Source organism: Plecotus auritus (genome assembly GCF_963455305.1).
Source record: "Plecotus auritus genome assembly, chromosome: 2".
Taxonomy (NCBI): domain Eukaryota; kingdom Metazoa; phylum Chordata; class Mammalia; order Chiroptera; family Vespertilionidae; genus Plecotus; species Plecotus auritus.
The window spans coordinates 152,439,142-152,465,897 of NC_137771.1; the positions used below are offsets into that span (position 1 = coordinate 152,439,142).

Genomic DNA, 26,756 nt, shown 5'->3' on the forward strand with positions numbered 1-26,756 from the left:
ACTGGCCTGCCTGCCTGCCTAATTTCCCCAAACCGCTTCTGCCTGCCAGGCTGATCATCCCCTAACTCAGCTGTGGGCAACTACGGCCCGCGGGCCGGATCCGGCCCATTCGGCTGTTCTATCTGGCCCGCGGAGCCAAAAGAGCGGAGGGTTCTCTTGCTCTCCCCTCTGCTCCTTTACTTTGAATTTATATTAGTTCACACAAACACTCCATCCATGCTTTTGTTCCAGCCCTCCGGTCCAGTTTAAGAACCCATTGTGGCCCTTGAGTCAAAAAGTTTGCCCACCCCTGCCCTAACTACTCTCCTGCCAGCCTGATCAACGCCTAACTGCTCCCCTGCCAGCCCGATTACCCCCAACTGCCCTCCCCTGCTGGCCTGATCACCCACAATTGCCCTCTCCTGCCGGCCACCTTCTGGTGGCCATCTTGTGACCACATGGGGGCAGCCATCTTGTGCAAGGGTGTGACAGTCAATTTGCATATTAACTCTTTATTATATAGGATACTGAAGATGCAAAAGTCTTCTCCTGTTCTAGGTAACATGAGATATGTTTTTCTCTGGCTAAATGTTACCTCTTGGAGTAAGAAATACCCATTATGATGCTCTGAACACTGACTGAATAGTATTGTATATGTCATTGGAACAATATCTATCATTAGTTGTAACAAAAGCAATTGTGATCCAGATGCAGCTGGAAAAGCTCTTTCTCTTAAGAACTAGGTAAGATGGATCCATTCCCTAGATTTTTTTAAGGACAAATAGTCTCTCTATTACAGTATTTTGAGGAGCTTAAATTCTTAACTTTATTTCTGATTCCAAACTTTTGCTTATGATAAATTATTTCAGTCTGAAAAATGGTCTTGCCATTTTATATGCACTACTGGAGGCCCGATGCATAAAAATTCATGCAAGAGTAGGCCTTCCTTCCCTGGCTGTCGGCACCAGCTTCTCTCCTCTGGCCGTGGCAAGCACCCAGGACCCCAGCTGACTTTCCCCAGGCCATCTGCAGGCACCCAGGACCCAGGCTGGCTTTCCCCAGGCTGCCCACAGGCACCCAGGACCCGGGCCGGCTTCCAGGCTGCCTGCAAGCACCCGGGACCCCAGCTGGCTTCCCCTGCACTGCTCACAGGCACCAGGGACCTGGCTGGCTTCCCTCCAGCCCTGGCTTTGTCAGGAAGGACGTCCAGAATGACATCTGGTCTAATTAGCATATTACCCTTTTATTATTATAGATACTTCTTACAATCATTATTTGATTCACTAGTGGCCTGGTGCATGAAATTTGTGCACATTAAAAGCAGGACCCAGAGTCAATTCCCTGCCCACCCACATGCACCTCAAAATCGCATGAGACCCAAAACCGGGTGCCCACCCCCCATTGGGCTAGATCCAGACCCGGCCAGTCTCACCCTTGTCAAGCCCCGCCAGGCAGGGGGCATAGCCTCAGTTCTCCAGGCCTGGTGCCAGGACAGGGGGGCGTGGCCTGAGGTCCCCCGTCAAGCTCTGCCAGGCGGGGGGGCGCAGCCTCAAGTCCCCTGGCCCGGCACTGGGATGGGGGCATGGCCTTAGGTCCCCCATAAAACCCCACTGGCAGGGGGGCGCAGCCTCAGGTCCCCTGTCAAGCCCCGCTGGACCGGGGGCCATGGCCTGAGTTCCCCCAACCCAGCACTGGGGATGAACCTTGAGGTCCCCTGTCAAGCCCCACCTGGTGGGGGGCATGACCTGAGGTCCCCTGGCCTGGCACTGGGGTCGGGGGAGCAACCTGAGGTCCCCTAGCCCAGCACCCGGACAGAAAGCGCACCTTGAGGTCCTCTGTCAAGTCCCGCTGGGCAGGGGGCATGGCCTCAGGTCCCCTGGCCTGGCACCAGGGCGGGGGGCATGGCTTGAGGTCCCCTGTCAAGCCCTGCCAGGTGGGGGGCGCAGTGCAGCCTGAGGTCCCCTGTTAAGCCCCATGGGGGCAGGGGAGGGTGTAGCCTCAGGTCCTTGCTGATTGCTCGTTAAGGCTCCTTAAGGAAACTTGGCCTCAGCTGTGGGTGCAGCCATCTTTGTGACGGAGTGATGGTCAATTAGCATATCCCCTCTTTACTAGATAGGATACCTGGCTCATGCAGATCTGCCTTATTAATTTTCTTAAGGAAAATGTGTTTGAGAGTAGGAGACTTTATTAAAATTTTGGGAAGATAAAGGAATTTATGTTTAAATGCCCTCCCAACCAAAAATAAAGTCAAAAGTTTATTTTTACACATTTCTGATAAGCAAAGGGGATAATAATGAAACTCTAGCCTTGAAGTGTCTGGGTAGAACTGTGGCTTTCCCATTACTGTGAATTACTGTATGACCTTGGGAAAGGTATATCTTGTCTCTGGGCTTCAGTTTCCTCATGAGCAACATGAATGTGATAATCAGGCCCACCTTATAGGGCAGGGGTGGGCAAACTTTTTGACTCAAGGGCCACAATGGGTTCTTAAACTGGACCGGAGGGCCAGAACAAAAGCATGGATGGAGTGTTTGTGTGAACTAATATAAATTCAAAGTAAAGGAGCGGAGGGGAGAGCAAGAGAACCCTCCGCTCTTTCGGCTCTCCGGGCCGGATAGAACAGCCGAATGGGTCAGATCCCGCCCGTGGGCCGTAGTTTGCCCACGGCTGTCATAGGGTTTTTATGAGGGGAATTTTTCCATTACTTCATATAAGTGGCTTAAAATAATTTAGCAGATAGAAAGTTTTCAATAACTATTACTAATAATTAATTAAAAATATTTAAAGGACTTTGACCATTTTCAAACTCATAATTACATGACATGGTCTTTGTGCCTTCCTCTCTTCTCAGCATCTCCCTCTTCACTCTTCTTCCAAGTTCCTATTAGTATTTTGTGATTCCTATTTTTATTATGTTGTTTAATACAGAGTAGTTTCACCATCACTTTTGTGACTTTAGCTATATGTGACTAATAGCCTTGGGAGTTACTGCTCCAAGTGGCTTATCACGGCATTTTCCTATACTAGGACAAATTCCTCTTTAAAAAGAATTATGAAAGCTACTGACTTTACCTACAAACATGTTTGTTGCTTTCTGAAATCCATAGATACTGTGTGCATATGATGTCTTAATTTATGGTATGTATTTTGATCCAATTTAACTGTGCACCTTAAAAGATGGTACTCTAATGTGTCATCATACTTTGATTTTGAGAGACTGACTTTTGCTCAAGGTCACTTGCTGAGTAAGTGCAGGCAGGGATTTTAACCAGACTTTGACTATTCCCTAAATCTCAGGCTCCTTCTACTATACCTAGCCAGTTATTTGTGTGATCTCAATTATCACAGCAATCTCAAGAGACTGACACTATTGTTATCACTTTTTACATTTAAGGAAACTGAGGCCTAAAAAGGTTGAGTAAATTGCCCAAGATCATGTAGTCAGTAAAGTTAGAGCCCAAATCAGACAGTCTGCCTTTTGCAGATCTACTTTTTAACAATTATGCTATATTAACTCCCACCTTCAAATAAAGGTGGTCAGATAGACAAAGCGGGGGATCCAGATTAAATAGTTAGGGTGATATGTTATAATGCAAGCTATGTAGAGCCTCTGTTAAAAGAAAAAAAAAATCCCCATAGGAATTTTATAGAATCCATCCAATGCTAGCAATGTAGTCAAACGTAGTTTATGAAATATTGAATGGAATATATATGAAGCATTTGCCTCATAGCATTAGCCTTCCTGTTGGTTCATAAGATGCAAATGATTAACATTAAAAACCAAGAGGGAGAAACTACTTATTTACAGAGGAAAAATATAAGAGCTCTACTCTAGAATGTTGTTATTGTAATGTAAGGAGACCCCAAGAGACAAGATAGGTAATCTTTTGACAAAAATTGCAGCTGAAAATGGACCTCCATGAAAATATTTTTAAAAAGTTAAATATCATTGTTGTGTGTGCATGTGTGTGCTTGTTTTATTAAGCGTCTCCTGCAGCAAGCTCCCCTCACCCGCATCTAGCTGGTGATTCCAAGCCTTTTGATGAAAGCACAGTATGTGACCATCACCAGTTGGCATTCTCTGGTGGAGAGTAGCCTCACACAGGGGTGACCCTGTGATGCGCGAAAGGCTATTTAATGCCCCGGCAAAGTGGTTCAGGGACCAATATTTTATTAAGCTTCGGGGATGAGAGTTGTGATCCTGCATCCCTGATTTAGAGCCACTTAAGGACTCCGACAGCTCCACCCTGGTGTTCTAGAGGAAAAGATTCCTTCATGCTCTCTGCCTGATTGAAAGCGACGCAGCTTCCAATGTTCCGCCTGGGAGGTGGTTCAATCTTCAGAAATCGCCCAAGAAGCCTGTCCATCTGCTGGGGTGCCTGGCTTTCTGGAACAGACAAGGAGAAGCTTGGCTTTCCATCTGCATAACTTGAGGATTTTCTGTTTGTAACTTAAAATCGCCGCTTAATTCAAAATTAAAGAGGCACGCGCTGGCTTTGTAGACACTGGGAAGATCCTTGTGACGAAGCATGCTCTAACTAGACTTTCCTGATTTAATCTCCCCGGGAAAGAGTAAATATTTCTATTTGGTATTGGGCAGTCCACTCAAGTCATCTGCCTTTTTTTAAAAAAAGGTGTGTGCGAAAGGGGGTGCGTGTGGGGAGAGGGGAGGAAGGAGTAGAAATCAGCTCAATAAGTGAATTGTCCCGGGGCCGACCCTAGCCGGTTAACTCCCTAGAGGTAAGTTTCCACCTTGCCGTCTCCTCCAGCCCCTTCCTTCCTCCTTCGCTCCCGCCCTCTGACCCAAAGTCTTTGAGTTTCCCACCCCCACTGCCCTGCCCCACTGCTCTCCACACAGGAGAAGTAGACTGCAACACCACCACCGAAAAGTCCCCGAGGAGTGAGTCAATGCCATGAGAGTCCTGGGGAAAGAAAAGGGCAATTTGGTCTTCTGAACCGCGACCAGGCTGGGTGAGCAGCGAGCACTGAGAGGCGTTATCACGAGGGTAACGCTACCGAGAAGTGGCAGTGTCCGGGCCCACCCGGAGCGCGTCTGCGTCCGCTCCCTATTGGCGGGCGGGCACCGGGGGCGGGTCCGGGAGGAACCCCGCCCACTCGCGAGCCCGCCTCTCCGGCGCAGTTTCTGAGCTGTGCTGAGTCTTCGCCTAGTCCTGCAGCGCCTCTAGGCTGCAGATCTGTGCTGCAACCACCTGCTCCGTGCAGCGTCCTGGGAAGGCGGGAGGGGAGAGGGGGGGAGAAGAGGCGGAGGGAGGAGGAGACCGGCAGCTTACCCACGCCTTCCAGTCCTCCACTCAGAGCAGCCCCGAGTGCTGCCGCCGCCGCTGCTATCCCTGCTGCTGCTATTGCTGCCTCAACTGCTGCCACCTGAGGAGACCGCCTGGACCCGCTGCCCCCTGTTGCCATCCCCGGCTGTTTCTTCCTGGCACCGGCTTTTTACGCACACTGCCACTATCATCAGCATTATTATTCCAAGAAAAGGGAAATAACAGACAGGGCAAAAAGAACCACGTACACCTTTCCGAATTGCTCAAGTGTCTCCCGAGAAGAGAGGGTCGTCGTCCCGGGAGAAGCAGCCAAGGGGGCCAAGGGCGAGTGTTGAAAGGAGGGAGGAGGAGTTGGCCACTGCGTGGTGGAAAGTTACGTGCAGCGCAGACCCGAAGGTGCAGCGCCCACAGACCGGGGGGCGGTGTGTCTGGGAGAAGCGGCTGCCCTCTGCGTGCCGACCCGCGAGTGCGCGGGCAGCGCGGGGTAGGGAACAACGCCCCCTCCTGCTCCTGCGGCGCGGACTCCGTCGGTGGCTCCCGAGGAGGAGGAGGAATATGGCATCGAAGGTGGCCCCCTCCTGCCGTCTGGTCTTCTGCCTCTTGATCTCCGCTGCTGTCCTCAGGCCAGGTGAGCAGAGGCCTCGAGTAGCCCCTGGCCGACGTGGGCCGGGGCAGTTTCCTTAGGTCCCCCGCCCCGGCCTTGCCCCGCGGGGCAGGGCGCCCAGGTGCGTCCGGGAGGTAAACGGATAGCGGAGCGGGCGCGGGACTGGCCCTGGGTTCAGTCACCTGTGCCACCGTTTGTGCTCGGCCGGTTGGCTTAAGTTTGCGCAGCCACTGGGGCACTGGGTAAATCTCCAGGAACTTTGGGTGCGGCCGGGGTCGGGGCTCCAGGGGCCGGCGAGCTGCATTCGCCGGGCTCGCCCCCCCTTCCCCTAGCGGCTCCCGCCTCGGCGGCGAGCTCCTGCCCACTGACAAGCCAGTCCCTGGGTCTCAAAGTCCACGTCACTTCGCTCCAGGCAGTTTTCCTTTCGCTTAGCTCTCGGAGCTACTTTTTATTCGTGATAAATCCCCTGGTAACTTCCCCGTGGCGCGAGTCGAAGAGGCGACGGCAGAGGTAGACGAGAAAGAGGACTTGAATAGCTCCCTTAAAGTCCTCCTCCGAAAGCTTACATGGCCGTTCGGACGCCCCCTCCGCGTTGTCTGGGTGGGCAGTGAGTTTAGGAATGACGGTAGGCAAAGAACCCAGCCAGGTTTGTGAGACCTTACCGTGGGGTTTGTGAATTTTCCAGGACTTGTGATTCAACCTCAGATCTCAGTTCTGTTCTGAGCCTCAGAAAAGAAAAAAAAAAAATAAATAAGGCAAAACCCCCAAAACTAAAATATCTCGACGGGAATCCCTTTCCTCCCTCTAGGGCTGTCCCCTGGCTCTGTCATGCCGAGACCAATGGGCGGCTGACAGGAGTTGGTCCCTCGCAGCGCACTTGACGGAGCAGCAGGTTTATTTCCTCTCTAGACTTCAGGATTTTTTAAGAATTTTTTTTTTTCACCCATATGAAGTTTAGGTCGCTAGCCCTTTATAGACAGTTGCAAGCACAACTCCTACTTCCCGTTACTTCAGGTTCTGCTTATTTTATTTCTTTCTTTAGTGTTTTTCAAATTAAAACTCACTTCCTTTTTTGCATCTGTAATTTGTGCACATCTCTTCAGTTGTTGGCAAGTTGGGGCCAAAGAGGAGGTTTGAAAGCCTCTGGATCGCTCCCAGGAAAAGGGCGGGGGGGGGGGGAGGGTAGGGGAGCTAGAACCTGAGGATCCGAAGTGTTTGTGAACTGCAGCTGTGTGTGTTTGTGGTCGTAGTGGTGCGGGGGAGGGGGGCTCTCGCGATCTCTTTCTCAAAGTTACACGTCTGGGTGAGGTAATGAGCTCACCTGCTGTTCTGAGGTTGGAGAACGAGGCGTGTGTGAGCAGTCTCCGGGTGGGGAGCGGGGACTGTGAAACGCAAGTTCAGTCGGTTTTAAAGCAGGCGGGGGGTGGGCAGGAACCCCGGGGAAGCGGGAGGGGAGAGCCCCTGAGGTTTGGCACGGTGCGGATTTTTTCTCTTTTTCCTGATCCCAGTGTTGCTGTGAGAAGGAAGGTTACTCAATCTGGAGCCAAGAGGAGAGAAGGGAGGATGAGGGTGCCGTAGTTCGTAAAATGCAAAGCAAATCACGCCCACAGCTGGTTTTCAGTGTAACCCTTTCGCCACTTTGAGAGTGTCACCTCACCTACAGCCCCACCCCGGGAACACAGCCCCACCCCGGGAACACACCCCCACCCCGGGAACACACCCACACGCCCAGTTTCCTTTTCCCTGCAGTCGCACTGGTATTCATTTCCAGCGGAGTCAGCTCTTGGGACAGGTTTGTCTGCACATTTAACTGCTAAAAGGGGAGAGGTTCAGCTTTCAGACCCCCTTCGTGGCGATTCCTGTGGCGCGCAGGCTCGCGTTTTGTCTTCGCACCCATTTCTTCCCGTTTTCTGCGCGAGTCAGGCGGGGTTCCCCTAGGGGTCACAGCCTCAGCCCCTCAAATCAGCGGTTTCCTTGAATTTACCCGCATGGCATATGCGCGGAACTCTCGGTCAGTGTGTTTTAACAGAAAGGACTGTGGCACTGAAAGCGCCTGGTCCGGACTCGAGAGGAAGTCCTGGATTGCAAGTGCGCCTGCTGCCAGCCCTCCGCAGAGCCCAGCCTGGCGGGGATGCCCGCCGAGTGGAGTCCCGGGGGCCAAGTGACTTCCCCGCTTGCCGCCCTTCATTTCCGGAACAGTGCTCACGGGTGGGTCCAGATCCAGAGCACACAAATTCGAGTTCATGAACCTGCTCCTGCATACCAGTCATTGATATATTTTAGGCATGGCATGTTACCAGTTTTGAAGGGAAGGGAAAGTATGTATGAACCACGAAAACTGAAAGCGGAATTATAAAGGCAATGAAGTATGTGCACATCATCTCAGGGAGCAAAGAATCTCATTATTCTTATCGAAAGAGCGTCAGCCTGTGGTGACACTTTGTATTGCTTTTAAAAAGGCTTTCCTTGATTATTTACAACAAGGAGGTGAGGCCCTGCGGTTAACTGTTTCTTCACTTGGTTCATCTGTGCGCCTCCTCCTCCGAATTTTTTCTTAACTGCTCACTGATATGAGGTTAATTCCAAGACATAAACATCCTTAAAGTGTCCCCCCCCCCCTTTTTTTTTTTTTGGTCTTAGCGGTATATTATGTTCAGAAAGTATCAGTTTATTTCAGGAAGGCCTAGGGTAAAACATCAACTGAAATCAAATGTCAAATGTCCTTTCATAATGTGAGACTATTAAATTTATTAATTTTAAAACTGAAAACTGCTTAGTATCCGGTAAATGTTGTTTTTTCTTTGGTGATTTATTTAATCCAATAAAATTACAACTTAATAGGGTATTATTTTCAGCAACTGCTTTTCTATGTTTGGCTCAGGACGTATCTTCAGGCACATTGAGAAAGTCATTTCACCTTTTTGGGCTTCAGCTTTCTCATGTGTAAGTAAAAGGGTGAGCTAAGGACCTACTCTCTCAGATACCTTCAGCTCAAAACTGTTTCTGACTGCCTAAGGTAAAAGGCCTATCAGGACAAGGTGCAGTCATTTTCTTGTCCTTTTCTAATTCTTTCAGACAGGCTGGATGCACATAATTCATATAAGTTTTATTACTAGAAAATGTCAATATAACTCAATTGCTCATTTTCCATCTATTTCCTATCTTTTAAAACTCATTTTACTATCTTGTGCTTACTCCTCCACGCTAGAATAGGGCTATTAAAAAAAAAAAAAAAGTGTCATGGAGAGGAATGAGTCTCCAACTCTCTTGGGTTAAGAGAGCCAGGAGAACGTTTTTAGATCTTAAAAATACCTATAAGTGTAACCCATCCCTCCTGAAAGCCTGCCTCTATTTAAACTTCAAATATAGCTCTGAGGACAAGATAAAAGTGATAGTTGATGCTATCTATATTCATGTAACAGAGCCTTACGTGAACACCTGCCAAGTGCTCCTAAACAAAGAAGTTGGTTTGCACCATGGTCAGGAATGCAATAGAGAGGACACAGAAAATACTAATGCTGTCCTCATGTTTTCAATTTTATACAAATCCAAAAGATTTTATGACTGATGTAACTAAAGTTGTATTCCAAACATTTTTTTGACTTTTTAGAAAATTCAAACTACCATAACTGTTTTTTAAAATAGAAATTTGGAAGAGAATGCTTGTCTACTGTTGACTTATTTAAAAAAAAATCAACAATACTTTAACAATGCAAATGTTACCAGAAAATTCTATCTATACTAGTATGTGTTCAGTTTTTAGCTATGCCATATAGAATGATGTGACCTTGGGAAAGTTATTTTCCTGCTCCTTTTTTATCCAATCTGTAAAATTTTCTCCTTACGTAATGCATGGTTCTGATTAGTAATTCCCTTGTTCAGCATTTGAACTTTTCAAAAAAAATGTGCTATATTAAGACTTCCATTATATTCTTACTAGAATGACACTTTATTTCACTTAATTATCACTTCACCATTTTATTAAAAGCGGGCAAAATATTTCTTTTATTTTATTCCCCAAGTTTTCGTGCCACTAAACATAGGCCTTTGTAAAACTGAGCACTATAATATCAGCATTACTTGGTGTAAGATGGCAGCATTTTGTCATATAGTATTTTTAATGCTCTACAATCACCTTGGTCTTATATTCTCAAACACATACCTCTTTTTGACCTGGCCATTTATTTTGTATAAAACATCATTAAAGAGTTCTAGCTCTCTGAAGCCATTAACTCAAGTAGACATATGCAATATAGATCTCAAATATGTAATAGAGCAACGTGGGTGCAGCTATGATAAAAGAATATCTCTGTGCCTCTGTGAATGCATATAAACTTAACTCTTCTCAAAGTGCTATTTATTCTTTATTGTTAGGTTTTCACAAAGGACCATTTCATTCTTTAAAAATTTAAATTAAATTTGTTGGGGTGACATTGGTTAATAAAATTATATAGGTTTCAGGTGTACAATTCTATAATATATTATCAGTACACTGCATTGTGTTTACCACCCAAAGTCAAATATCCTTTTGTCACCTCATATATGACCCCTTCATTTCATTTTTTATACATTAATATATGTGACATATTAAGAAATGAGCTAACTCACTGGAATACTAAAGTTTTCTCTGAAGAAGTGGTTGATGAAGTAATATTTGATTATTACTTTTGGGTATCAGTTTTTCTTTTAATAAGAAATGAAAAAGACCAGAAAAATGTCCATTTATATTTCTCATTATTTTTTATTTGGTCAGAATTGTTTCTTCACTGTGGAGATTAAAGTCAAGACCATAATAGAGTCTCCATATCTAAGAAGAGGATTATAGGCTATATGATAAGTTTAAATCATACAGTTATTATAAGTATCCTATAGTGTATAAAGTATTGTATTTGGAAATACTGATATTTTCATCCAGCTAATTTCTCCACTTAAATAACAAAATTTATATTCTCTCCCTTTCACCTTATTATTAAATGTAATACCATACATATTTCAGCTAAGACTAGTTTCATATGTGCTGTGATAGTTAGTAATTATTTTATGGTAACCTATTATCATAAACCATTATTGCAGTGTATGTTCCAAGAATGAAATTAGCTTTTAGTGCTTCTTCTCTTATTTATCAAGTCAGTTATCAATTATCCACTACATTTAAGAGGAACTCAATGTTGTGCATAATCCAAAATAATTTCTAATCAAAAGATTACTTAATTTGACTTTAAAGTTTAGGTACTTCAATGAACATGCCTATGTGTGATTTTCTAAGAATTCATAGTATTACAGCATAATGCAACTAAACTGTGGGAGAATGGATTAGAAATTAGATAGCTGTCTAGTTTCTCTGGCTTGATTCCCCCTTTTTCCTTTTCCTACAGCTTTCTCTTTATCATTCAGTGAACCATACAGCCTGGTATATCTAATGCAGTCTTGGTTTATGCCTGATGTCATGATTCAATTATTAACTGTACCCTATTTTACTCTCAGAAGTGCAGTTTGGATGACAAATTACATGGTTAACATGATTATTAATGACTTTCCTGTTTATATGTCTGTCTTACAATACTTAACTTTAAGATGTGCATTCTTCATCCTGACCATTGCATGCTTTTAATATTTTTTAAATTAAAATATCGGCTACAGCGAACTAACAATAGGAATTATATGTCCCTTTAATATCAAGTATAAGAGAGAGACAAGGATATAGTTTGGAACTCCAGAATATTGAGATGGGTGTGGAACATTGAAGATCTCATGGTTTGGAATGGAAACCAAATTCACCTGCGATGCCAAGAGAATAATGGTGGTTGAAATTCACCTGGGAGCTATACTTAACTATGGAGTATCTAGGAAGGGCTTTTGCAGTGTGATCCTGAAATCCTTTCTCAGCCAGTTGTACAATTCCCATTCTATTCTTCTGTAAGGTTTCTCAGCAGCTTACTATAAATTTGGATTAAAAGAACTACAGGGATGTCTATAAAATTAAAGGAAGTCCTACATCTGTTTGCCCATGTAAGCTACAATTGTATCAGTTAGAAATGATGCCCTGATTTGGAGGTTCTAGAACAGTTGGTGCCAAGACTGACTCTTCCTAATTAGGCACCCATGTGTTACTTGGTTCAGTTATCTCTGAGTGTCTCATTTACTCAGAAAACCCAAACAATGGGTGGAGATAAGGAATGGTGAGTGGGTGTTATCTAAGCACACAAGCTAAAGAAAGGATGCTATAGTATTGTCCTAGTTAATAGGGAAGAAAAATGGAGAAGGTCTTGTCCTTTGTGGCTAAAACTCGTGTCAGTATATTCCCAAGGATTTTCCCTGATAGTTGTGAGGTTTCTGGGTTTGGAATTTACCTAGCTTCAAATCAAGCAAAAAACATAAAAAGAGGTCTCACTACTATTATTAAGTTCTTGAACCATAATGTATCAGTTAATTATGTGGCATAATAAAGCACTCTAAAACATAGTGGTTTAAATCAGCAAACATTTTATGTAGTACATTATTGTGAAGGTTGGCAATTTAGTCTGGGACGATTTTCTGATTTTAGCCTGATGTTTTCTACTAGTCTGCTGTGGTTCAGCCTAGGAAGCTTTACTTCTGGGAGTTGGCTGGTTGTTGTTAAGGGAAAATTGATTCTTCTTCATGGTCTTTTATTTTCTAACTAGTTGCCCAGTACATGGATTTGTGCACATTGAAAGGAAATTAATTTAATTAGAGAAAGATTCATGTGGTAATTATGTTACTGCAAAAATTACATGTCAAAATAATATATATAATATAGTATTATAACATTAAAATACAAAATATTTTAAATCACTATTCACTCTTTCTTTATAATAGAAGTTTTAGAGATGAAAGAAAATTAGTAAAATGTATATGAAAATAATATATAAATTGATTAATAAACAATAACATGATATAAAAACAACAAAGACATGATATAAAAATAACAAAAACATGATATAAAACATTGATAAAAACAATGATTGATAAATTGATTAATAGACAACAACAACAAAGACATGATATAAAAACAACAAAGACATGATATAAAAACAACAAAAACATGGACGATGCTTTCTTTCAGCTTCAAAGATACATTGTGCCAATATTTGTCTTCAGATACATTCTGGAGTCACGTGCGCTTGGTGCCAGTGAGAACTTTATATGTATCGTGCATGCCCGAGTCGACATTTATTTTTAAATTGCCAGTGTGCGTCATATCAGATAGTCTGTCACTTAGCCTTTTATATATCTACTAGAGGCCCAGTGCATGAAATTTGTGCACCGGGGTGGGGGTGTCTCTCAGCCTGGCCTGCACCCTCTCGCAGTCCAGGAGTCCGGGGGGAGCGGGCCTAAGCCGGCAGTTGGACATCCGTCTTGCAGTCCGGGACCCATTGCTCCTTACCACCCGCCTGCTTGCTGCTCCTTACCACTCGGCTCGCTGCTCCTTAGCACTGCCACAAAGGCAGGAAGGGCTGCCGCCACCATCGCTGTGCTTGCCAGCCATGAGCCCAGCTTCTAGCTGAGTGGCGCTCCCCCTATGGGAGCTCGTGACCACCAGGGGGCAGCTACTGCATTGAGCGTCTGCCCCCCCGGTGGTCAGTGCACATTATAGCAACAGGCCATTCTGGTTGTTCTGCCATAACTGTCACTTAGGCTTTTATTTTATATAGATAGATAGATAGATAGATAGATAGATAGATAGATAGATAGATATAGATATAGATAGATAGATGATAGAGAGAGAGAGAGAGAGAGAGAGAGAGAGAGAGAGAGAGAGAGATGCTTCCTTAGGCTTATTTTTCTTGGAAGCCACATTCTGTTGGTGAAGACAAGTCCCAAACTCAGCTCAAGTTCAAGGGTGGGGAAATCATACCCACCTATTGGAAGGAGCAAGGATGGGGAAATCATATCCACTTATTGAATGGAAGGAGCTAAAAATACTTTGCAAAAGGTGTGGATAAAGACTAAGAGAGGGAGAGAGAGTTAGGACCATTTTTGCAACCAGTCTACCTCTCACAACAATAATGGGGGATGTGGCAGCAGCAAAGACCCTTACTGCAGATCCTTAGCCCCATATTCATCCTTGGGCAGTAACATAATCATCCTAAGGACAGATTATAGAGCAGCCGTGGGCAAACTATGGCCCGCGGGCTGGATCCACCCCGTTCGGCTGTTCTATCCGGCCCGCGGAGCCGAAAGAGCAGAGGGTTCTCTTGCTCTCCCCTCCACTCCTTTACTTTGAATTTATATTAGTTCACACAAACACTCCATCCATGCTTTTGTTCCGGCCCTCCGGTCCAGTTTAAGAACCCATTGTGGCCCTCGAGTCAAAAAGTTTGCCCACCGCTGTTACAGAGGCTAAAGCAATGTCCAATAAGAACACTGTTTCCTACCTCACAAACTTTATCTTCCCCTGGAATCAGATTATGGAAAGTTCATTGTGTGTGTGTGTGTGTGTGTGTGTGTGTGTGTGTGTGTGTGTGTGAGAGAGAGAGAGAGAGAGAGAGAGAGAGAGAGAGAGAGAGAGAGAGAGGAGATTCTTAAGGGTTAAAGGCATATAATATTGCAATATGCGATTCATGGTCAGAAGCCAAAATGTGATAGAAGAGGGGCTGATGGAAAAATGAGAAGGTGCCTTACACATTCATCTTGTTCAGTTTTCTTACTTGACAGCTGAGATAGCCTCAGGTTAACAGATTACATAAAACTCAATAGCAAATTAGCTAGTTTTTAGAGACAATGATGTTCTTAGTTTCATTTAGGCCTGGAATCATCGATTCAAGGTTTTAGAGCTATAAAGAATTTTAAAATTACATAGCTACTTGCTAAGGTCACACTGTTAGCCAAATCAAGAGTAAAACTCATGTGAATAAACAAGTCAACATATATAACAGCATTTGATAAATACTGTTAGGGTTGCTGCAATGAACTAGTTTGTAGTCACTCCAAGACATTATGTTCTCTTTGTAAAACAAGTCAATTAACTAATTCTATAATTTTTTGCTAGAAGTTTTGCTAAATATTACAAGAACAAATAAAGGTCATTTTACATCAAAGTGCCCAGATTTGGTCTAAAGTTTAGGACAAAAATCTGAAAGGTTCTTTTAGGATGTGATATCTGAAGTATGCACTGAAGAATAAGCCAGCAAAAGATGTGGGTTGAGAGAATGGTATGAGAGAAGACGTAAGGGTGGGAAGGAAAATGGCTTCTAACTCCTTTGGGTAACTAGGTATTCCCTGAATTAGTTCATATACTTTCCTATAATTTCCCTAATTTATTTATTAGTTAAGGGGTTCAGAAGAGGATCTCTTTGATCTTATTTAAATACTCGTATACTTCCCCCCTTTAAAAAAATGAACATACTGTACATACCATGTTGTACCTTTCCTTTTCCACTTAGCACACATTTTGAAGATTAAGAAATTATCCCATATCAGCACTCTTTTTAGCACAGTGTATTGGGTTTTATAGTATGCACCATAATTAACTAAACATTATCTTGGTTCTTGGAAATGTAGTTTCCAATCTTGTTTTATTATAAACAATATAGAAGTAAACATCCTAATACAAGTTCTTGTCCATATGTGAAATTATGTTGCTAGGAAAATGTCCTGGAAGTGAAATTGCTGAATTAAAAAATACCTCTATTATTAATTTAGAAAGAACTTCTAAAATTACAGTTCAAAGAGTATGTACTTTATTTTATAACTAGAGGCCCGGTGCACGAAATTCATGCATGGCGGTGCGGTGGGGGAGGGGGGGGTCCCCTCAGCCCAGCCTGCACCCTCTCCAATCTGGGACCCCTCGGGGGATGTCTGACAGCTGGTTTAGGCCCTATCCCTGGGATTGGGCCTAAACCAGCAGTCGGACATCCCTCTCACAATCCAGGACCGCTGGCTTCTAACTGCTCATCTGCTTGCCTGCCTGATTGCCCCTAACTGCCCCCCCAGCCTGATCACCCCTAACCACCTCTGCCTGCCAGCAAGGTCGCCCCTTACTGCCCCCCCCTTCTGGCCTGGTCACCCCCTACTGCCTCCCCTCTGGCCTGGTTGCCCCCAACTGCCCCCCTCTGCTGGCCTGTTGCCCCTAACTGCTCCCCGTGCTGGCCTGGTTGCCCCTCACTGCCCTCTGCCAGCCTGGTCGCCCGTAACTGCTCCCCCACGCTGGCCTGGTTGCACCCAACTGCACCTCCCCTCCCCCCCTGCCGGCCTGGTCGCCCCACACAGATTTTTGTTCAGTCATTTGGTCGTCCCTCACTAACCCCCTTGCCGGCCTGGTCACCGAGGCAGCCTGCTGTTCGGTCATCTGTCCAGTTGTTTCGGTCGTGATGGCCCCTGGCTTTTTATATATTAGGATTGAAAGTTGATAAAGGAGTAGATCTTAAAAGTTCTCACCACAAGGGAAAACGTAACTATGTGTAGTGATGGATATTAACTAACTTATTGTAGTAATCATTTTGTACTATATACATATATCAAATCATTATGTTTTACACCTAAAACTAATACAATGTTACATGTCAATTATGTCTCCATAAAAAGAGTATGTATCTTTTAAAAGTTCCAACAAAAGTATGTCGGGGTGCCTCTTTATTTTTGTTGGTTCATTGGGCAACATACATTGTGGGGGTGGTCATATAACTCCACATATAGTTCTTACTAAGCAGACTTTTAAATACATCATGTTTTTAGCAATTCTTCTAACAAGTTTAATCAACTTGTCAAAACTGTTTATGAGCTCATAAAAAGTACGATCATCTATTAATTTATAAAAATCATTAGTGCCATTGAATATGTTTCACCTTGCAATTTTTGGATCTATGATGGAAAGGAGAAAAATATTTGTTTTAACAAGTATATGCTGAGGATATATTTTTAAAACAAAGCAAGAAATATTCATAAAGGAATCCATATCAGTACATATGCACATATTTTAATTTTGTGAATAAGTAAGTTTCTGCCTAGCATTTACATTCAAATGTTCAAACTGGTGGGATTTGTACTTTATTTTGCAAGCATTTTCTCTACCTGGATTATAAATATGATACTTTTCATTATATATATATATATATATATATATATATATATATATATATATATATATATAAATAAATATAAATATATATATATATATATATATATATATATATATATATATATATTTCAGCGAGAAGAAGGGAGAGGAAGAGAGAGATTAAAACATCAATGATGAGAGAGAATCATTGATTGGCTGCCTCCTGCACCTCCCCCAATGGGGATCAAGCCCACAACCCAGGCATGTGCCCTTGACCAGCATCGAACCCAGGACCCATCAGTCTGCAGGCTGACACTCTATCCAATGAGCCAAACTAGCTAGGGCAAATTGTGTGGTTTTTAAACCTGTGTCTCCACTTTCCATCCTCCACCCAAGTGACATTGGGCAAAGTGATCAAGCCCTCTTATGTTCTAATCTTTGCAATAGGGATAATAGTGCCTTAGGGTTTTAGGGAAGATTAAATAAATTAATACATATGAAGCTCAATCAGTGGTATGATTGTCAAATAATAAGCTCTCCGGCCAGATTGGTGTGGCTCAGTGATTGAGCATTGACCCATGAACCAAGAGGTCATACTTCTATTCCTTGTCAGCAGGGCACATGCCGGAGTTGAGGGCTTGATCCCTATGGTGGGCATTGCAGGAGTCAGCCAGTCCGTGATTCTCTCTCATCATTGATGATTCTATCTCTCTCTCCCTCTCCCTTCCTCTTTGTGAAATTAATAATAATAATCATCATCATCATCTCTCCATACATTGTTAGTATTATTCAAGTAATAATGATTATGAAAAAACAATTTTAGTACCAGGAGTATTTAGATAAGAGAGACCCCAAATTGTCTCAAAGTTATAAAAATGCCGGCTATAGCTCTTCCCCATACCACCTTTTTTTCTACTGATAAAAATGGAATATTAATGAGAGTGATTTTATATTATTTATTGGGCATAACTTTGAATCTACTCACTTAATCAAACAAATAAGTTGTTCATAAACTCCCAGACTTTATCGATTATTACTATCATATTCATTATGATGCCATTCTCATCTGATAATGAAGCATCACTACATTGCAATCCTGAGTTTTAAATCTAAATTTAAAGGTAAACTTAAAGCTAAAAACAAGACATATTGTAGGCTGTAGTTCACAATATGTGAAGCATATTGTTGCTTTAGGTCATCAGTATAAATTAGCCAGAGGTTATTTAGGAGTAGAAAAGTACATGTGCTTAAGATTTATGTGGACTCTAGATTCAGAATAAAATAGAGCACAGTGATCATAATAATCTAAGAAAGTCATAAAAATATAGTCTAACAGATTTCTCAAACATCAGTCTAGCCCCCCTTCCAATCTCTTCTCCCCTTTGCCATCAAATTGATATGATATGATATGATATGATATGATATGATATGAGTAGAATCTTGTAACTAATCTGCTTAAAGTACTTCAAAGAGTCCCTGCTAGAGTAAGGATAAAATGCAAACTTCCTATCATAGCATTTAAGGTCCTTCTATTTTTTAACACACTCTTTCTTGAAATTCTATGCTCCAGCCCTACTTCTAAGTGAGCCATAGCCTTGTTGTTCCTTGGTTGTTATTCATGTCACTGACTTATTCTAGAACTCCCCCCTTCACACAATCCTCTATCACTCTTCCTTTATCTGAAAAAAAAAAAATAACTAGCATTCCCATCTTTTAGAACACAATTTTTATGCCACCTCCTCCAGAAATTCCCCTTAGTTCCCTAAACTGTCTGTCCTCTGTAGTTCCAGAGCTAATTTCATTTATTGTCTATTACTTATTTATCTTGTCATGCTCTCTAAGAGGATTTTTGTGTTCTTGGAGGCAAGAGCTCTTTTCTTAATCTTTTTTTCTACTCATTTTCTATATAGTATTTCCCAAGCACATATATGATGATTAAATAAATGCATTAGTTAAAATTAGAAGTGTTGGTTATTAATGAAGCCTATTTAAAGCTGCAACATTTATTCACATGTGACTAAGAAATATGTAGATTGAGACAATCTCTCAATTTCTTTTAGAACTTTAATTAGAGGATGATTAACCTCTTGAATTACGGTTCTTAAAATAAACAAAACAATAAAGTATTTGACGTAGTCTGCTCAAGCTATGCAATGCAATAGAAGAAGAAATGGAATAAAGTCAGTCTACTTTTCCTCCAGGTGCCAATCCTAGTTCATATAAAATAAAAACTTGAATAATTGTGTTCTCTAGAGCTTCCATAGACATTAAACATTAAGTGTAAGATATTCTAGAGACATATACAATTTATTTAAATTAGTTTATTTTTAAAACTAAGTTTTTATAGGATAAAGGAACACATTATCAATAGGCAGTAAATTACTGGTAGTCTTTTATTTATCCTGCTTTTAATTCTTAGATTAAAACTGTGGATAAGGGCTTTTTCTAAATATGGCAAAAAATAGTGTAGAAAATATTTCTTGAACAAGTTAATCAGTCATGCAGGCAATATTAATATATTTGTGACACAGAAAATACATTTGTGTTGTAGGCCATTCCTTGAATGCTGTTAATAAAATTTAGAGATAATATGGAGAAAGTCTGGTGTGATGTTTGCAAATGTATTTTCTATCAGAGCATTTTAAAGTTTCAGACACAAACCTGAGAAAAACTTATGAGAAAAATGAGATGATTTTATTTTTACTAAAAAGTAAACCTTAGCCTGGCTGGCATGGCTCAGTGGTTGAGTGTGGACCTATGAACCAGGAGGTCACTGTTCGATTCCAGGTCCGGCCACATGCTGGGATGGCAGGCTCAATCCCCAATGGGGGGCGTGCAGGAGGCAGCCAATCAATGACTCTCTCTCATCATTGATGTTTGTATCTCTCCCTCCCTCCTCCCTTCTCTGAAATCAATAAAAAAAAATATATATATATATAAAAGTAAACTTTATACTTTTAAAGGTAACATGTCATTTTAAGAAACAGGCCAGTACTGATAAAAAACAAAAAAACAGTACAGAAATGGATTTATCATAGCATCTTATTATTTGATGGTATTTGATAGGTAAAACCTTAATGGTTTAAGTCTTTTTTTTTTAAGGTCCAGCAGTGTATTTTTAAAAAAAATTATTGGGGTGACATAGATAAACAGGATCACATAGGGCTCTTCTCTGGGCAAAATAGTCTTAATTCTTAAAACTTTTTATTTTAAGTCTTGATTATATTTCTTTATTTTGGATCCTTCCCAGTTATTCTGAATTTTAACTTCTATATCATGGTTTTATTCTGTTATTTTCCATAGACAACCTTGTTAGTAAATTTTTACTTCTATGATCTGCGACTCAAGTTGTCTCCTGAATTCCTGCAGAGAAATTCTAGTATTTTTCTAATATGTTATAAAAATACTTGCTCGGATGAACCAATATAAGTCTAACATGTTGTCACTGTTAGCTCCCACTTATTGAATACCTGCTGTGTTCCATGCACAGTAGCACTTTGCAAAATAATGGCCAATATACTTTTATAACCAATTTTAAGTTTAAAAATTGTACATTTTTATTTTTTGAATTATAAAATCTACTCTCACTTTTAGTCTTTTAAATATAGAACTTTGAATGCACTATAGCATATGGATCAAAAGTAATCAGGGCAAAGATATCAAATAAAGTCAAGTAAGTGGGACTTTCTCATTCTTTTAATTTTACTGTATAAAACTGGTTGGGCCCTATCAATGATCTGTCTACATCTGTTTGGAATCAACTACACAATGATTCATGCATGAGACCTCTGAATAGAATTATTCAAGGCCAGCATAAACTTCATATTCGTTCCTAGTTACAGGTTCCCTCTCTTGGTTTATTAACAAATAGAACCCAATTAAATCCCATTCTCATTGTTCCTTATGCTTAGATTTTATAAGACTTTTCCCCACATCCTACCTTCCTATCCCTTTTCCCCGAGGGCATCTGCCTCTAAACATTAGACCCCACTTACTAACAGCCTAGATTTGGTTTGTCATTTTATTAAAATAAATATATGAATTTAGTTGTGTTCTTCATGATTTGAGGATTTTTTTCTTAAAAAATAAAATTACATTGGAAATGTACATTATACCTTTCCTATCAAGTTAGGCACATTTATGAGAAGCATGCCTATTTGCACACAAAGCCCCAATTCAGCAACTGCCAAATAATGGGTATTATTATATTCATTTTTCGAGCACAGTCTCCAGTGTTTAGAATGCCGTCCTTCTGAACTTAATCCTTTAATGGGAAAACAAACATCAAAAGTAGTATGAGCAAATTACCCAATATACGTGACTTTTTTTCAATAGTTTCAATCTCAGTCTGGTTAATAGCAGATGAAATATTGATATTTCAATTTGACAACTTTTAAATTTTGTCTTCTCTTTTCCCCCCAGGTCATTTTCTAAATATAAATTTAGAGATTTCTCCATAAGAGAAATAGTTAGGATAACTGTGGAATAATTAAATTTTCCATAGCAGTATGTAATAGTCAAAAGGCTGAGGTTCTAAATCAGTATTTTATAGGAAGGGCAGGCGGAAATAAAAAAAAAAAAAAGCAATCCTACCTACCTACAAAAAAACCAAGAAACCACTGAACAAAGCCCAGGAACACTTTAAACATAAGATCATATTTTACCTTACTCTTTTGTTGGTTATTTACTTTGCCTTCTGGGAGTATTACACAATCTATTAGCTTTTTCTCTTTAGATGTTTGCAGGATACGGAATGTACCACTAACTTTAAAAAAAATAACATAGATTCTCACAATAGAACCAGTGTGTACTTGTTAACCACATAATTGCATTGTTAAATATTGTTGTTTCACAAATTATAAAATAAAATGACAAAGCAGTTAAGAAAACAGGCCCCATGCAAACAGTCCATACACCCCACTAACTTTATTATTTAGTGATTAAACAGAAAGCATTTAATAATGTGTGTTGGTTTATCACTGTTGAGTCAGTAACAGCAAGCAGGATCATTGTGGAGTTAATAACAGTGACCAGGAACTTTCCTACTCAGTGAGGTATGACTGCCAGTGATCAATGTCAGAGTGATATAGAAGACAAGAGAGGGAAGATACGCCCTATGTTTCAGTTCCACCTTTGTCAGCAACTGAGGGATTTTGGTTAGTCACTTCATGTTTCTGTTCTGTTGTTTTGCTTGTTCAATGATGATATTAGGCTAGTGAGCTTCCGTGTGATTATGAGTATTGTGTGATTTTATTCCACTGCCAAATAAAAATGACCTTTACATTGTCTTTTTTTGGATTATTTGTTCTTTTTTATTTTGTTGGTTAATTCTCACCCAAATATATTTTTCCATTGATTTTCAGAGAGAGTGGGAGGGGGAGAGAAAGAGAGTGAGAAACATCAGTGTGTCAATTGGTTGCATTAGGGCTGGAGATCTTGACTGAGCTTGCAACCAAGGTATGTGCCCTTGACCAGAATCGAACCTGGGACCCTTCAGTCCATAGGCTGAGGCTCTATCACTGAATCAAACGGGCTAGGGCTATTTGTTTTTCTTTTGTCCTCATCAGTATGCTAGATTTAGAGATAGCCATGTAACATTTTGCAGATTGAAATTCCCAATCACTGTAGACCATAAATGAAATAATTGAGCCATAGAAATAATAATAATTAAAAAAAACACAATAGAGGCGAGCATTAACACTTCTCCCCTATTCAAAACAGAACAAACTTCATGAGAGTACAGAATTACATTTCATTTTAGTCTTCATATTCTAAATAAAGATGTAGAGAAATTTAATTTGGTTCAGAGATTAAACCTTATAGAATGCAGGTCCTGTGAGGAGGGGTTAAGGTCTACACAAGGAAGGGGTAAAGGGTAAATTAATAGCTATGATAAGAACACTCATCCAAGAGTTCCTGTCATCATAGAAAGTTAGCCCATAACGGTAATAACGAAACAGGATTGAACTGCTGAAAGAAAAAGCTAGTTCCTTGATTTTGATTTGCTACTTTTGGGGAAGACTCAGAGACCACTGACTCTGATAATACAATACGTTATAGCCACTTGTCTGTCTGGGATGCTTTACATATATTCCCTACTCCAGGCAGAGAAATTCTGATGTCGCTTTCACCTTGGAGATCAGTATGGAAGGATAATAAATTGATAATTAATGCTACATTTTTTAAAATATATATTTTACTGATTTTTTTTTTTTTTTTTTACAGAGAGGAAGGGAGAGGGATAAAGAGTTAGAAACATTGATGAGAGAGAAACATTGATCAGCTGCCTCCTGCACACCCCCTACTGGGGATGTGCCCGCAACCAAGGTACATTCCCTTGACTGGAATCGAACCTGGGCCCCCTCAGTCCGCAGGCCTACGCTCTATCCATTGAGCCAAACCAGTCAGGGCAATGGCTACATTTTTCTTACCGATAAAATGATAGGCTTCATTTTTCTATCTGTCCAATTTTCCCAGCACCATTTAATGAATAGATCATCTTTACCAGATTGTATATTTTTGCCTCCTTTGTCAAATATCAATTGACCATAGAGACATGGGTATATGGGCTCTCTATTCTGTTCCATTGATCTATACAGCTGTTGTTGTTGTTGTTGTTTTTTGCCAGTACCATGCTGTTTTGATTACTGTGGCCTTGTAGTATAGTTTAATATCAGGTAGTGTGATTCCTCCAATCTTGTTTTTTCCCTCAAGATTACTGTGACTATTCGTGTCTTGTTCCATACAAATTTTTGGAATATTTGTTGTAGTTCTATAAAATATGCCATTGGTATCTTGAGAGGAATTACACTGAGTTTATAGATTGCTTTGAGTAGTATGGACATTTAATGATGTTTATAATAAAGCATATGAACATGGTATATGCTTTCTCTTATTTGTGTCTTCTTCAATTTTTCTCTCTCTAAAACCAATAAACATATCCTTGGGTGAGGATTTAAAAACAATGGGCTAAGGACATAAGTAGACACTTTTACAAAGAGGACAAACAAATGGTCAAGATATATTTGAAAATATTCTCAACATCACTAATCATCAGAGAAATGCAAATTAAAACAACAATGAGATATCACCTCACACCTGTCAGAATGACTGTCATCAATAAATCAACAAACAACAAGTGCTGGTGAGAATGTGGAGCAAAGGGAACCCTCAAGTACTGTTGGTAGGAATGCAGATTGGTGCAGCTGCTGTGGATAGCAATATGGAGTCACCTCAAAAAACTGAAATTGGAACTGCCTCATGTCCCAGCAATTCTACTTCTGGGAATCCGAAGAAACCTGAAACAATAATTTGAAAGAATAGATGAACCCTTATGTTCACTGCAGCATTATTTACAATAGCCAAGATTTGGAAGCCAAGTGTCCATCGGTCAATGAGTGGATAAAACAGCTATGGTACATTTATATAATAGAATACTACTTCGCCATAAAAAGGAAGACAATTTTACCCTTTGCGACAACATGGATGGACCTGAAGAACATTATGCTAAGTCAGTGGCTGGCAAATTCATTAGTCAATAGAGCCAAATATCAACAGTACAACGATTGAAATTTCTTTTGAGAGCCAAATTTTTTAAACTTCTTCTAATGCCACTTCTTCAAAATAAACTTGCCCAGGCCATGGTATTTTGTGGAAGAGCCATACTCAAGGGGCCAAAGAGCCGCATGTGGCTCGCGAGCCGCAGTTTGCCAACCACTGTGCTAAGTGAAATAAGCCAGTCAGAGAAAGATAAGTACCATGTGATTTCATTCATATGTGGAATCTCATGAACAAAATAAACTAACAAGCAAAATAGAGACAGACTCATAGATAGAGAATAGGAAGACATCTGTAGTGGGAGTGGGTGTGTTAAGAGGATGGAGGGATTGAGAAAAAAAAAGAGAGAAAGAACTCACGGACACAGACAACAGTGTGGTGATTGCAAGGGTGAGGGTGGTGCATGGAATTGGAAGAGGGTATATGGGGGATAAATGGTGATGAAAAAACAATAAAATTAAATTAAAAAAGACTCAGACAGCAGCATGGTGGTTATAACAGGAAAAAGAGTAGTAAGGGAACATAGAAGAGGGTTTGGGAGGGATAAATGGTGATGGAAGGAGACTTTACTTGGGGTGGTGAACACACAATACGATATACAGATGGTATATTATAGAATTGTACACCTGAAACCTATGTCATTTTATTAAGCAATGTCATGCCAATAAATTCAATAAAAATGTAAAAATATATATATAATTTATATTTCAAGTATGATTTAATACAGCCAACTCATAAAGAGAAATGTTTCCAGTATCAAAAGTCACTGATATACAGAAATAAATGAATGTATAAAAATAAAATAGTGATAAGAAGAAACTGTAATTAAAGATTCTTCCTGGTTCTAATTGTGTATGATTTTTGAGTGTTGGGATTGTTGGCTTTCAACCTTAGCTTAATATTTTATTACTAGAGGCCCAGTGCACGGATTTGTGCACCTGTGGGGTCCCTTGGCCTGGCCTGTGGGGATCGGACTGAAACCAGCAGTCTGACATCCCCCAAGCGGTCCCGGAGTGCAAGAGGGCACCCTACAAAGTTGCTGTCACTTGGCAGCTTCTGTGTTGAGCATCTACCCCTGATGGTCATTGCACATCATAGCTACTGACTGGTTGGCCAGTCGCTTAGGCTTTTATATATATGGTATAGATAGACATATCCTTCTAGAAAAACATATTTTAGGTTATGAAAACAAACTTTTTCCCCCTATAAATTTAAAACAAGTATCTTTTGAAATTAAAGAATTAGTTCTAAATGGTCCTAGCCACACCCTGTGGATCTTTAGCTCTTGAAGGCTTACAGCCCTGAGATTTTACAGTGAAGAGTTGGAGACTATAAACTGAATGGTTGTATTGAGAATTTTGTGAAAGGAAAGGGGAAGAAGGAATCATTGAAACAAGTTAAGTGGGCAAGTTATGTCTTAAGTAATGTCTCTAAGTCAATTTCCTTATTTGTATTAGGAAAGGAATAATGCTACCAATTATATTGAAATTTGTTGAAAGAACTAAATGAGATAATCATAAATATGATTAGCAAAGCTAATATCAAGTAGTCAGGTTTCTGAAATGTAGCTCTTATTAAAGTGGAAAATTATTCCACTACATTTTTCTTTATTCTTATACATTAAAAATATAAGGATAAATAGCAAGAAAAAGTGGTATGTTGATTTATATGAAAATGGAAGATGTGTTTAAGTAGACATCATCATTCAACAGAATTTTATATACATAAATATTTTTCTTGAAAAAGATACAAAAACTTTTAATAATGTCTATTGCAAAAAGAGCAGACTGGGGATATGAAATAAAAGGGAAGCCTTTTTTCTTAATCCTCACCTGAGGACATTTTTCCATTGATTTTTAGAGAGAGTGGAAGAGAGAGGGAAAGACAGAAATATCGATGTGAGATAAACACATCAATTGGTTGCCTCTGCATGAGCCCTGACCAGGTTCCGGGCTGGGGAGGAACCTGCAACCAAGGTATGTGACCTTGACTAGAATCAAACCCAGAACCCTTCAGTCCATAGGCCGATGCTCTAGCTACTGAGCCAAACCAGCTACAGCAAGGAAAACCTTTTTTTTAGCTACATACTCTTTCGTGCAATTTGAATATTTACAATATATGTATTATTTTAAAATAAACTACTAATGCAAAGATTATTGTAATAATGATGCTACTACCAAAACTGTAGAAGAAATACACCCCTCAAGTAGTTAATTTATTCATTTTGAATTGAGAAATTAGGACATTTAATTAAATGCAGTGCTAGCCATGATTATGAAATTTTAGAATACCAGTTATGCTCATTTTTGTGTTT

General features: G+C 40.7%; 1 protein-coding gene across 4 annotated transcripts in view; it reads left to right on the plus strand.

Moving 5' to 3' along the window:
* The first annotated feature begins 5,136 nt into the window (after positions 1 to 5,136).
* The window catches only part of ALCAM (activated leukocyte cell adhesion molecule), a 224,915-nt gene continuing 203,295 nt past the window's right edge, over positions 5,137 to 26,756 (plus strand). For 2 of the 4 annotated variants that reach the window (XM_080654160.1, XM_080654162.1), the window contains exon 1: positions 5,148 to 5,892. In XM_080654160.1, the coding sequence (XP_080510286.1) occupies positions 5,820 to 5,892 (73 nt within the window). In that variant the 5' untranslated portion in view covers positions 5,148 to 5,819. Of the gene's footprint in view, positions 5,893 to 26,756 lie in introns of all 4 variants that reach the window. The other 2 variants (XM_080654161.1, XM_080654159.1) reach the window with 2 other exon arrangements.